General features: G+C 35.2%; 1 protein-coding gene across 1 annotated transcript in view; it reads left to right on the top strand.

Moving 5' to 3' along the window:
* The window catches only part of CFAP47 (cilia and flagella associated protein 47), a 377,656-nt gene extending 364,013 nt beyond the window's left edge, over positions 1–13,643 (top strand). The window contains exons 63-64 of the mRNA XM_067289744.1: positions 399–567; positions 13,368–13,643. Coding sequence (XP_067145845.1) covers positions 399–567; positions 13,368–13,589 — 391 coding nt within the window. The 3' untranslated portion in view covers positions 13,590–13,643. The remainder of the gene's footprint in view (positions 1–398; positions 568–13,367) is intronic.
* Positions 13,644–15,026: the final 1,383 nt, after the last annotated feature.

Genomic DNA, 15,026 nt, shown 5'->3' with positions numbered 1-15,026 from the left:
TATTATTAAAATGAGTAATTTTCAGTAGCAAAACATCTTCCTATCCATAATTTCGGCTGTCTTTACAAGTGGAGTAAAGTGATTCTACTTTTTTTAGTGGAAAATGCTATCAATGTTCTGTAATTAATATAATATTCATAATAAAATATTAATGTTGGAAATGGAAGACCTGTATTCAGGTGTCTGTATGTAAAGATTATAAATATTTATAAATAAATATAACTAATTACTACAGAATAATTATTCTATAAGTAACAATGCTATTATTATTCTGTAAGCATTCCATAGGCTGCCAAGTTTCCTGATTCATGCTACATGGTGCCATAAATGTTTGATTGTAGATAAATTAGTATTAAGATACTGTAAAAGGCACAATATCCTCCTGTGCTTTTTTGTAGGTACCCAGAGCCATTCACTGCATATTTCCTGGCAGGCAGCGATCCTGAGTTTGTTGTACTGCCGCAAGCTGGAGAACTTCTCCCAGTAGGCACTGTTGGAACCCATATAACAGTGGGATTCAAGCCCAGAATGTACGGCAAGAAGCATAGAGCAATACTTGTAATTCAGGTAAGTCTTTGTAAATACAAGACACCAGAATACCTTCAGGAGTGGAAGGAAAAACACACAAACACACACACTCTGATTACTTTATTACTTTTCACTATAGACAAGAATAAAGCTAAATTATGAAAATGAACTTGTGGCAAGCTCAAAAAACATTATATTTTAACTTCTTGGTATTTGTTCTCCCTTTCCCTGGAGATAGATACTCATACTGGTACATGTGCCCCAACTATATGCACAACATGTCAGAAAGCTTTTTAACAGAAAGTCAAAATATCCATGTTAAGAAATAGTGGAGAATGTGAGTAATTGAATATGTGAGGCCTAAGGTATTGATTTTACTTGTGTTATACCATATTGGATCAAAGGCACTAGAAGCTAGATACTAAACTGTTGAAGTCAGAATTTCAGAACACAAATCCAGGAATAACTCTTTAAAGATAAGCTTCAAAATAAACAGAAAGAAATTTTAATTAAGCAACTTCTGTCAGACTGAAGGTCAGGAAACATGTTAGGATCTGAAGACATTTATTCCAAGAGGAGTAAATGTGTTCTTATTACTGCAGGAATGGATTTTCAGAAGTGCTTTAAGTCATTCTTAAAAGGGAAACAGTTTATCCAAAATATATAGTAGGAGCAAACACCTTAAACTCTTGCCAGATGATTGTTTCTACTTCAAACTTATTCACTGAAAGCTGGCAGTGTTTTTAGGCTACTATATTAGAAGTGAAACAGTAACATTGATTTACAAAATAAGATGGTCAGAATAGAATTGATAAAAAGATGCATGGCAAATAACCGAACTGTTTTATCTCTCTGAGTGACAACTTGTACAACAGTGCGTAAGAAATCTGAATTCTAGAAAAACAAGAAGACTCTTTAATCCCTCATGCTTGTTTTGTTTTACTTGATTAGACATTGGATTAGTTCATTCTTTTTACCTAAACTACAGGGATAGCTTTTTCTTTCATTTGAAAAAGAAAATATCTGACTGAATTTATTTTGTGTTCTTTTATATTTAATAATATTTAAATAATGTTGTGTGACACATTTGCAGAGCTCAGAAAATTCTAATGTAGTTCTGGACCTGAAGTCACATTCTGAGGCATGATGCACATAAATTAGCCAGTAACTGCCATTGCTAACAAAGAGCTTTAGCAAGATAAATTTGTCTGGAATGTGATAAACATCATGTTCAAAGATTTTCATTAGCTTTCTAAGAAGTCAGTCTGTAATCCAAAATTTTCTCTTTTCGGAATTTGTCAGTACAGAAGATGTGCTTTGAGCAATTGGATTTTTAACTTACATCTACTTACATCTCAGTCTCAGGTTATGATCTAGGCAGATGGTTCTTTACATCTCCACCTGTGGTACTATGTATGGTTGTAGCAATTCACTCAGACATATTACTGCTGTGGATCACATCTTATCCAATCTACTCCTGTATGTTCAAAAATATATTGAAGGCTCTTAATGCTTGTAAGCACAAGTATTCTGCAAACCAATAATACACCATTACAATACGTTAGAGATCTTTTTAACATCCTTACTCTACTTGAAATATTCACGTTTTGATACTTTGATGAGACTTTTCTTGTCTTTCCTCTTATTGATAGTCCTTTTGTGTACACTAAACTCCCCCCTTTCCTCTATATAAAACCTTTCATTCATGTAGTTCTTATATAAGCTGAGCATCTGTGACTGTTGGTAATTCTACTGCTGCGCTATCAACATCTACCTGAAATGAGACTTGATGACATGTTGAGAATACCAGATACTCATTTCCGCCTTCCCTGTTAGCCAAAATAATCTGCATTACTGACCCTGAGGGAGACAGATTTAGTTTGATGTAAGAACAGTATTAAATCACTCTTATTTGGGGAATAATAATGAAGGTGAAATACAATTAATGTTGCACCTAACACTGTAGACCCTCTCTTGCACAAATTCTTTCTAGCCAGTGTATTGGCTGAGGCTTTGGACTATTTTTAGAAGCAGAGAGGAAGTGTCTGTTCTTTTTCTTTTACAGTATTGCCTCTCTTCTGATGCTGCTGTAGTAAAGGACTGCAGCACTCTTGCTGTAAAATTCCCTTTGCATTTCCGGGTGTAAAGCCACAGTCTTAACACTGTCATATTTTTATTATTAAATTCTATGAATAGAGAGTAGCAGAACTGTCATTTTCATGTGCTTCAATGAACTGTAATAATTAGGCTGTAAAGTAGGAGAGATGACAGTGTAAGTTCTTTCTGAATTTTATTTTGGTCATTACATTGGATTGCAAAGTGAAACAGGAGGTTGGGAGTAGGGAGAAAGATCCTACAGTCATTTTTTTCTCATTTGTTGAAAACATTAAAGTAAAACATTGTACATGCAAATTTTTGTTTTAGTTGTCCTGCTGAGAAACTCAATCCTGAGGAGCTAATTAGTGTTAAGAGATGGTAACTTATCTTTTCGTGTCCATTTTATTAACTGAATGTATATATATAATTGAAATAGCATAGCCTCATTTGTATTTTATGTACACAAATCAGGTACTTCATTGGATATTTTGTGGATTCTTTAAGACTTTAATATTCATTAATACTTACAGTAGATTTTATTGATGGCAAAAAACCTTTATTACTTTGCTAAGCAATTCAATGTTCTTTAACCATCATTAAAACTTTTGTTGTCAGTCAACTACATATCAAAACAATTCAAGTTAGACAGTTGAATAGCTCTAAGGAATCTTAATTCTGTAAAAGTGACATGGAACTTGACTTTAAAAATTTCTGTAGAACAAAGAATGCAATCAGAGAAAATACAATAAAAAGCCAGTAAAGAAAACAATCATGGATGCGTCTGCAGCTGTGAAAGAGAACATCAAAATATAGTTGAGTTACAAGTACGAAACAGTGACACATTGCATAAAGAGCATTTTAAATAGGTATTCCATAATGGAACTTCAACGTTTATAGTAGCTTTCATAAACAGCACTGTTCTAACAAAACAAAAAAGTATTACCACTAATGATAATTTAGTGAAGAGAGTATGCTTCTTAGATAAGATATATAGTACTGTGAGGAGAAAAAGAACTTCCTCCATCAGACTGACATCTCAGATCTAGGTTGTGATGTGCTGCTAAAAAAAGAAGAAACAACTGAAAAAATAGAAAACCAGCTGAACTTTGAGTCAAAGAGGTACAGTTAAGGAAGGACAGGAAACTTTCTGTAAAGGCTTCCTGGAGCAGGAGTTGCTGCCAGGCACAAGATAGAGCAGCCCAGAGGCTGGCAAATCCTAGGGAAAGGGCGTATTCAGGTTGGTTTACAGTGGTTTTGCTGTCCTAAATTGCACAATCCTTGCACTGTGCTGAATTCAGCTAGAGACATGAGCAATTGCTTTGTAATTCATGGGTGAGACTTCAGAGATATTCTAAAGTGGAAGGAAAACAAAATAAGTCTTAAATGATAAAATAGATGTCAGAGTAAACCAGATTGCAGGTAACATTATCAAGCGCTCCAGAAGTCAGGCTTCTGCACTTTTATTACTGAATAATCACTAACTTAGCCTGTGGAAGATAGCATATCAAAACCATTTGTCATGCTGTTCTGGAAATAAATTATGCAGTGTGCAAGCCACAGATGCTGGGTGTGGCTTCTCTAAGCTGTGTATGCAAAATTACATGTCTTAAGTGAAAATGGTAATGTTATGTGTTCAATAGCTTGATGAAAATACATTGTGCACTGTTTTTGATAGATTTGTCACCTACCGTAATTTAATGTTATTCTAAATTATATCTGTTAAACAGAATGAGCAGGAAAAAATGTAAGAAAGCTAATAAGATAACTGAAATACTTTCACATTAAGAAAGAAATCACCTGTGTCCCTCACTATTGGTTGATTTTGACCTGAATTTTATATTTAAAAGCAAAGATCTAAAAAGTTGATTACAAACAGTGAATGTAGTACATCTATCATTATCATCACTGGACTTTGCATACAGAATCAATACTAAAAATTTTTGAGTCACAGGCTTGAAAATAGTTTACTTTTCCTATTGATACTACAATTCTTACAAGGCCGGCAGACGGTACAGGCATGAGAACCATTGCTGTCAGAGGGTATTCAGACCATCTCCAGTGCTGAAGGAATGGTTGATATTGACTGTATTGCATCGAAGCAATGCTGTGAAATTTACAGTATTTCAACTTCAGAAGTCAGTTAAGCCACCTTTAATTCTATCTGGAAATATTCCTCTAATCTAAAAAAAAATGCTGCTTATCCATCTTCTGAATTAGAAATGGGAAGGCAAGACCATTGATGAAGTGCACGGATCCCAAATTCCATGTCCAATATCTGAAAAAGAAGGACAGACATTTTTCACAGGCACCCCCAGACCATGCTGTCAGGTCTGACCATTCTGTTACCCTTTGAAACCCTGAAATAAAGTTTTGGTGACCATTTCTCAGGATGGCTCAGTACTCCAGTTTTAAGATTTCCACACTTTGTATGAGGAATGGCTCAAGTCAAGTAAATAAATGATATGTTTTGCACTGTATTTTAATATCTAAAATCATTAGGACAGCTATAAATGATGACAGAGAATATGAGAGATGAAAGAAAGCCAGGCTTATTATATTGTATACTATGGTCACACCCAAAAGGCTCTCTCCCTTTCTCTGCTGTAAACCTTTGTGGTCAGGATTGTCTTCCTAAGTGCCCTGCATCTTCCTGAAGAAGCTTTCATAAACCATTTATTTCAGAGAAAGTCCGACAGGGCTTCAATTCAAACTCATATTATCTCCCCCAGATCTTCTTTATGACTAATTTATGCAGGAAGTTTTTTTCATATTCCTTCCTCTTTACTTCACCTCTTCAGAAATGCAGATGTTACTTTGTCCTAGCAGAATTCATGTTATATACTCTGTGACAGTACTAATCACTTTGGATTCAGAGGGAAGTTAATTCCCTGTCTCCCCATTTTTCAATGTTATTTTACTTCTTAAGTAACTGGTCATACCAAAGGAGATACTGTAACCTTCCAAGAGTAGAATAAGCCCTTGTTTTCTACTATCCTGGTCCTTCAAAAGTAACACTGTTTAGGAAATTGTTTTCATGGACAAAGGGAGGATAGGAAATTGTTTTTATGAGCCAAGTGTGGACCAGGTGGATTTGTTCCATTGAATTCTCCAGAATCATCCTTTCATTTTATTTTTCAGGAGTTCTTTTCTCCTTGCCAATACACAGAAGTTGATGATTCATTACAGACTTGGCTAGGACACACTGTAAGTCACTGCAAATAGTGACTTACTGCAGTCAGTTTTCCCATCTCTGTTTAGGGGCCCTTCTACAGGACTGCAGAGATCTAACAAGTGCGGATTCTGATACATATTAGCTCCTCAACAACATCAGTGAAAGAAATTCTATTTCCAGTATTTTCTCATCCCAAGAGTTGAAACATCTGAGAGCAGCATAACATGAGGAAGCTTGAGGCCTTATGTTTAAAAATTAGCTCTGAAAGACATCTCTCTTTCATCAGTTTTTTCTTCCCTGAATTCTCCTTAAACTCAGGTATAGATTAGATTTTCCTTGATCCAGAGGTCCATATTTTTACAAGGTTGTTCTTCTAAGCTACAAGAGATAGCTAAGGTTTCAAAGAAAGTACTTTTCTAGCTGTTTATAGTATGTTTGCCTTTGAAAAATAAGAACTATGGAAGACTGGAACAACAAGAGAGGAGGAAAGCAAGGAATTATGGATGTCAATTTTTGATTATTTGTTCCAGTATTTTTCCGATATGCTGTCTGTTTTACCAGATGCACTAAACAGGGAAAACAGGTAAGAACAAGAGGGAGGAGAAAAGTGGGGAATCTGCAGAGGCCGTGTCATTAACAGGTAAATACTGGCTAGTACATATTCACTTAACCTGCCCTGCACTTCATGATGATACAATAAAGCAACATAGGAGTACTGATTATTCTATCCAGAAAACTGGAAGCTAATGACATAAGATCCCTACCAAATGATATTATTTATTAGAGATAGTGCATCTTCGTGTTGTCTCTTTATTGTTTATTTATGAAATTCATACAAAAAAGAAGCAAGCAAATGAAACAATTCTCAAATAAAAAACATTAAAGTATAGTTAACAAACTGAAGTCTTATGATAAGTTTAGAACAGAGCATATATGGGGCACAGAAGTGTTGGATTTATTGCAAGTCTCACATTAGAAAAGGAAAGTTGAGGCTAACCTTAACAATGGAAACATTATAACATTGTTGCACCCAAACAATTTTATTGCACCCTGAATTAATCTTAAGGGACAAAAATAGAGAAAGAGACCCTTCAGCAGGTCACGTAAAAAGTTCAGTTTAATTTCATACTGTATACACTGATCATCACAGGCCATTCTTTTCTTGTCATCACTGCAGTACAAATTAAGGATCGGGGAATACTGGATGCATTACCTGTAATTTCCTGGGGGGGAGATGGGGGGTTATTTTTTTGGAGTTCTTGCAAATTTTAGTTTGACTTTCCTGAGTTAACACTGTTTAGAAGATAACTGCAATATTGTTTACCTTAAAATTACTGATAGTTGCTCCAAACATTTAACTCCATCCTAACATAGATTTCTCTAGCAATTAATTAGCATATAATTCAGTAGCACTGCCAACCTATAGTGAATATGCATGGGTGATCTGTGTTCTGTAACTTAATCCTATGAATCATGAGCCATCTGTTAGAATGAGTTGAATACCAAAAATGTACTTTCATATAAATTATTTGGTGACTGTTACCAGTATTTGCTGAGTAAATTACTTCATGAACATTATTCAATCAGCTATCTAACTTGTGATATCCAGTAAAAAGTGGCATTTGTCTTATTTTTGCATTCTTTAAAATATTCTTCAGAAAGATTTAGCTCTGCAGATGGCCATTACTTCCATCAGGTGAGCCAAATTATTACTCTCTTCACACTTCAATTAGATTACAGTCATCAGGACTTTCTAGGTATTGATAACAAAGTCATGCATTTCAACAAGAATCCTCCTTCAGACTTTCAAGGACACCCAGCCCATGGTCCAGTTTTTCTTCATAAGGAAGAAATCTCCTTTCTAATAATATAGTAATAATTTAATATTGTTTTATGTATGTATATATCAATAGTATTATCTTTATAATGAGTACTTAAGGTAACTGCTAAGATTTGATTCACGGTCATTCAGTACTATGATGGAAGAAAATTTTATCTTGTGTTTGTTGTGACTTGAACAAATATGGTGCATTAGTTAGGAGGATTGTCAAAGAAATGCTAGCTTCATAGCCCAATTAATACCTTCATTATTCATTATGGTAAAATAGCCATAAACCTAAAACAGATCAACAAAGGTAATACTTAGAATATCCTGTGTGTTCTTTGTACATAGCACGTATGCTATGATATGAATCATCATATGTTATAAACTTCTGAGAGGGACAATATACTACTACAGCTTCAGAATAAAAAAAACTTGTTTTTAATTTGAGTGTTTTTTTTAGCTTTAAAAATGTTTATAAATTATCCTTGAAAATAATTAAAGGATGTTTCTGATTGCTTTTGACAAGATCAGTTTGTCATTCTATAGATAGGCACTTGATTAGAAATACACTGTCCTTCAAATATTATGATGTTTGATACCTTTTTATGATGTTTGCATTTTCAGTGTTAGCTGATTATACAGTGGCTGCATGGATCTATGGCATGGATTTTAAATTAATGTTTAATAAATCAGATATGGTTATGCAGCTCATAAGACAGCAAAAAAAATTCCTTACGTTTTAAAAAAGCTTACAGTACAAGCAGACAAAAACCATAAACAGGGAAGAAGTTTAGTTAACTCATTTCATAGGTGATTATCACATGTCTTGATGCCATACTATGATATTGCACATATGATTTTATAATAATACTTCCCTCTCTTTTACTTCCTTATCAAGGTGTCTTTTCCCTCATTCTTCCAGTTTACTGCCATAAAATCTTGAATTTGGGTTAACAGAAAATCTTTGAGCCAATAGAAATAAAGAGTATCCATGAGACAATCCCAAACTTTGTTAGATAACATAGCTGAATGTAACTTTCTTAGGCATATGTGCCCAAAAGGGATTTTTTTTTTTTTAAGTGAAGTAAGCTGCAATAACAAAACCACTGTGGAATAGGCCTAGAGATACAGTATTGGGAAACTGGGATTCTTAAATACCTACATTCTTATTAGGTAAGATTACTCTTATTTTCTTCTTATCAGAGACTCCCCTTTTTATATTTCAATTCTAGCACATTATGTATACATTCAATAACTTTGTCTTTAGACTTCTGTTTGTTACTACCAGTGCTAATTGGTATAATAATCAGCACTGCTGTAAGCAGAAGAAGAGGAGTTCATCTGATTTGGGAAGTTTTGATATAGTTCTTATGGAAGTGAATACAGCTTGTAACTCAAATATTTTATCTTAATTGTATGGTTGTATATAAGGGACCTTTCAAAGTCTCTCATCCTTCTCCCACACTCCAGAAAAGTCTGATACTTGATTTCTTTCCCACTCCTTTGCTGTAATGTGTCTGACTTGAAAATCCACACAGGCAGTTTGGATGCACTTGCCTGGATTCTGAACTTGGTGCATTGGCTCTTGCTGCAGTTTTCAGACTGCTTAGAATAGTCGTAGTGATTAATCTGTACAGTTTTATCCCAAAGGGAAATGCTTATGCCTTCGATAACTTTTGGAAACCTAATATTTTGCAGTTGGAAGTAAATATTCTAATAAAACAGACATTTATGGGTGTTAAAAGGTTTTCTGAGAAGTATTGAATTCTAGGTTGTCTTGTAGCATTAACCCAAGTATGTTGATAGTTACAGTAAACTGTTTTCCATTCTTGTAACAGCACTTGTTTCCCCTTTAGCAGAAAACACTGAACTAAAACAAGAGGCGTCCTTTTAATAAACAAATACATGAATGCAGAATTTTTCCACAAGGAGTATCTACAATTTCCTTGGATGATGGCACATGCTTTACAATAGAGAAACCACCAAGATGATAAATTAGTTAGGATATTTTTTTTCTTTTGTACGTTCTAGCTTGATGGATCCTGTCTAGAAGGTTCATGTGATAGTGTAGATCTATTTAGCCTCTCTTTGGATCACAAGCATTATCCTATCTTAAATAATAAAATGAATTAAAAAAAAACAGTGTTGTTATATTTGGGCTGAAATATTCCATGCAATCCTTTCTAAATCCCCAAGGAGGTCTCTCATTTCTCCAACTTGCTTTTAAGTCTGCTGCTCTCGGGGACCCTCTCTTACAGGCTTCCTGTTCCTTCACTCCCTGCTTGTCCTACTATCTGCCCCACAATGTTTTCCCCATTGAGCCCAAGTATTTCCATCAGGGGAGGAGCAGTCTTCTCTCCTGCCATGGGACCACACCAGACCCAGAGTACATCAGCACCGGAATAGGCAGCTTTTTTTCCCCAAAGTCAAGCCACTCACTTTTTTTTGCAAAACATACAATCTGGGATACTTGTAGAATGAACAGGAAATCAGCAAAGGGTGATTTTGCCCAGCAGCACCCAGAAGGCAGGATCCCTTGTTTGATGCTGGTGAGAAACGACATAGCCCACCACTTTCATTTATGCCCCACCCTAAACAATTTAGAACAATATGAATAGTAAAGCTATAATATGTGTGAGTTTCATGAACAGAAATGGTTCGTTAGTAACTTTATACTCAGTTTAAATCATTGGCTGAAACAACTATCAGGTCTTTTCTCTGACCTTAAAGCAATCAATGAATCATGCACACAGTGAATATGACCCAGGGGTTAAATTTTCTTCAAACTAAATTGTTAATCTGACATGCTAAAGAAAGATAAACTATTTCACCTTGTACTGGAGTTAATAAGACAATTAGCTAGCTCTAGAGAAAGATTTATTTTTCTTAAATGGCAGCATTATCTTTGGACAGAAGATACTGATGCTGGTCCATGTCACACCTGCTTTTGCTGGCATTTATCTTTACAGACAGTGGAGTTAGTAGATCTTTGCCAGTATTAAATAAGGCTTATGATAAGGATGAGCTAATCCTCCTGTTTTACACAGGAATAATATTCAATTTAAATTAGATTTTGATTTTAGCAGAATAGTAATGAAAGTTTAAAAAATTATGTGTGCATGGTGAGATGTCTGTTAAGATCTTACACTTACTCTAGTGCTTGTAGATATTTAAAATAATATGATATCTGCAAAGTAGATTTTAAAGTAGAGGAGCACAGAAATGTATATATTAAGTTACCAAAATACAGCTTAGAACTTCAGAAGTATAGGTAATAAGAAGCAGCACAATAAGAGATTTATATGCTGATGACATTTAAGAGCTGTAACTGTATAGGCCTGTATGTGAAATACTGTATATACTGTAAAAATACATAGCAGAAAACAAACCTGTGCCAAAGGGTTTGCAGCTTAATGGCCTGAAGCTTACTCTTATTGAATAGCTGCAATATGAATGCAAAATTGCTTGCAAAGATATCCCTTAAATGTACTTTAGCAATGACAGAGTAGTGATTAGAAGAGTAGGAGATGAAAGACACTGAAGGGAAACACCAGCTGAAACTTTTCCTAGAAAATATAAAATTTATATTTAACAAAACTAAAAAAAAAAAAATCGGAGCCACATTAACATCCTTGTTATTCTCTTCTGTATGATATTATAAATATGGGATGACTGCAGAGGAAGTTAGAGATGGAGAAGGTTGACTATGGCCTATTTAGTGATGTACCCAGACCAAAATTAATTGGCAGAATACAATAAATATCTAAACAAATCAACACAAATATGCTGGAGATGCTTTATGGCATTTATAATATGCAAAACTTTGTTGTGAGGGCTGATTGGCCATTTGTATGAATACTGCTGATGCCCTCTGTAGGCCAAATCTGCTTGGAGTACTGACATGCCCTGCAGCAGAGCAGGAGCCCAGCTGTCAAAGTGGGAGGAACAATGGGGCCACAAGGGCAGCTGCGGTGGAATTTGGATTGCTCACTAAGGGCTTCAGAGGGAAAAACTCTTGAGCTTTAAGCTTGACTCTTGTTCTGATTTCCAGATTGATTTGAGGGTATACACAGCCTTTCTGATCCTTAGTTTGCCTGGATGAAAACAGACTGATGCTGTGTATAACAATTACATCTGTGAATGATTGTTTTAAGGATTAAGTTTGGTTTAAATGGGACGTGTGTTATATAAATCCCAACTGTTGTAGTAACAAATCTTTATGAGTTGGAGCAGGGGAAGAAAGGTAATCCTACAGGCCATGTCTCCATAGTTCAAAGCAGCATGATGCAAAAGCCTAGCACCAACAAACCTGCTCTAGCACCAAAGCGGTGTGGCTGTGTGATTGCAATGCTGTGCCAAATGTGGAAAGGCAGATTGTGGGAGCTTGGAAATATCACTAGTTTGATGTTACTACACTGCTTTGACGTCTGGAGCTAGTAATTCTGTACACTCTTGCATGGGACTGCACAAACATAGAGTCTGTGCATTATATAGACTAGATATACTGTGTTCCATTTCCTGGTATAGACATGCTGAATATGAAGTTTTTCACTTGGATGAATATATTTTAGTATACATCCAGCGTCCCATATTTTCACGTGTTCCCTGCAAGTGCTTTGAAAGCAAAAAAGCCCCAAACAGAAAACTTTGGGTTATCAGTTACTGAGTGCACACAAATAGATGACAGACAGTGCATGCAACACTTCGTTGTCTTTCTCTTTTCATAGTGCAAAGCTGGATATATTGACATGCCATTTGAAATCTTTGAGATTTGATCATTTGGTTTTGTTCCGTTTAAAGGAAAAGAACAGAAACCTAAAGATCCAACAATAGACCTTTTCCTAGATGTGATGACAGGAAGGATGATGCTAAAGACTTGGAAAAAAGATATAATTTCAATCATTAAAGTGACCTGGGTATAAATTTGGGGAAAAAAAAGACTGGAGAATCTGCAATAGTCACACTTGGGTTTGTCAGCAAACGAAATATTGCTTCAAAACCCAAATGACACATGGGAGATAGCAGTATAACCTTCATATGCATAGAAATAATGCTCCTTAAGTACACATAGATGGGATGTGTAATAAGAATAAGAATTATGTATTCAATAAGAATCAAGTACTCAAGCATTACAAGACCTGACATAGAAACATATGCTCAATTCCTAGAGAACGGTTATACACAGAAAGCAAATGAAGAGTGTCGCTTTTATTTCACATATTCTTCAAACTAGCATGAATCCACAATTCCCTTATGCATTCTCAGAGCCCTTTTCTTTTAGTTTTGTTAATTATCCTAATGCAAAGTTCCACCATTTGATAATACCATTATTACCATTATCAGAGCTACAATTAAATCCTACAGTATAAACTAGAAGCATTTATATTGTACTATGAAATAATTATCTTTGAACAACATACAATACTATGGGGTTCACTAGATAAAAGAAGAATTTTAGATCATCTAGGAAAGTAAATTACTTGTTTTTGTTATGCCTGCCTGGTCTTGAATTCATAAAGTTAAATGTGGTCCATGGTTTCACATGGGTAATGGCCTTGCTCCTGGAGTGCAGTTCTGGTTCTGTGTTATTCTAGTACCTTACATGGAAAATGACAAATCTTTTAATTTCTTTTTAAATCTTTTAAATCTTTTAAAATCAATGTAGCATGTTAAATCACTGTCAAAAGTTTCAAGGTATTTGATAACTAATGCTCTTTTTATCATGTCTTTGTTCATTGTTTTCAGACAACATCAATGCAGTGGACATATGAAATCAATGGACTGCCTCCACAGACCATATCACCCACCAAGTCAGCAAAAGTAGTTTCTACTAGCAGTTACATAAGATCAGCCACAGTTCGACAGCGCAATTTTTTATGTGAGAATCTGAAACTTACAACCACCGGAGTGTCCTCCCCAATCAAAGGGGCACCTTTGGTCCTGAGGACAACACAGAGAAACCTGTGACAGTCTACATTTTGGTGAAGGGGGGGGAAGGTTAGCACTTTTGTGAAATAAACTCTGCAGATACAAAAAAGATAAGTTTCTTGATATTTTTTGAAAGCAGACATGATATGCATTGATTGTATACTTTATGTGGAGGAGTCACAGTGCCTGAGCTCTAGTAATGCTCTTATTTTTCTATAAGAATGTAAAAGTGGCAGAGGAATTCTGGTGAAAAGTATTTCAACTGATTGAGCTTTAGGAACTTGATTGCTTGAGCTGATGAAGGAGTTGCATTTTTCCATTGGTAGCAATACCAGGGGTTTTAAATGTGTACCTAACAGTTTATGTATATCACACAGCTGTCAGCAAGTCCTTTTAATGAGAAAAGATTGACTTACTTAAAAAAATATACTTGAAAATTTGGGGATTGGGCTAATGCTCTGCTTTCTAAGGAATGTAAGTTTTTGTAAGACTTTAATAGGAGGCCTTAAGGAACATTCTGTGTAATGCACAATGCATTAAACCCGTGCAAACCAAGCTAGCAAACCAATCCCCGATCTCTTTCATGATAAAATGCTCACCCAAAATTTGCAGTATTTTGCTAAGGTTAAACTGGTTTACATGTCACAGGTTCAGAGACTGAACGCCTTTCAGATTCTCTTGATTTGGAAAATTTCATTAATTCTGACATCTCTGCATTGTATGAACTAACAATCCTGACCTATTCATCCCATAACACTTCAAAATCCTGGGTTACTACACATAACATGAAAGGAAAAAAAATTCTTCCTTCATTATTGGCATGTTGAGTAAATTTAACAGTGTGCTTTAGAATACTGAAATATAAAAGGCTATGAAAAGTCAGTGAAGAATGCAGCCAGATTTTACTTTTTTCTACAATAAACAAATCAGAGGTGCAACTCGTATTGTGCTTCCATTACCATTCCTCCCATCCACAGCTGTCTTTATATGGGTGTTCAGGCTCTCTTTGCTCCTGGTGTAGTACAGGAAATTAGATTGTGCAGTCTTGGTTTGAAAGATTGCTGGGTGAATCTGTTCTACCTTCTTTCTTCAGTAAGGTTGTTTTTGCTATTTTTTCTTTTAAAATGTAAATTGTATTTGTGCCTTTATTGTAATGGTGGAATGTACTTTAACAAAAAAAATGGCTTGGCACATAGTAAGTGCTTTCTTGGCACAAATACAGAATAAGCATCATTGCTGAGGAATGGCGGGCCTGAGAACTACCTATGTAAGTCACTGTGAATGAACACCAATAAAACCGTTATACCACAGTGTGCTCAAGGATTTTGTTTATCCCACACATTTTAAAGAAGCTATTATAGAAAATGTTGGGAACATAAAAATAGTGATGACACTTTTTAATGTGTCCCATTCTGATCAGAAACCAGCTAATCTGAAACGAGAATAAAATCTGCCCTATGAATTCAGTGCCCAACA

This window comes from Apteryx mantelli, chromosome 1 (assembly GCF_036417845.1).
Source record: "Apteryx mantelli isolate bAptMan1 chromosome 1, bAptMan1.hap1, whole genome shotgun sequence".
In the NCBI taxonomy this organism is placed as follows: Eukaryota; Metazoa; Chordata; class Aves; order Apterygiformes; family Apterygidae; genus Apteryx; species Apteryx mantelli.
The sequence above is the reverse complement of the archived record's forward strand: the minus strand, read 5'-3'. Positions and strand labels throughout refer to the sequence as shown.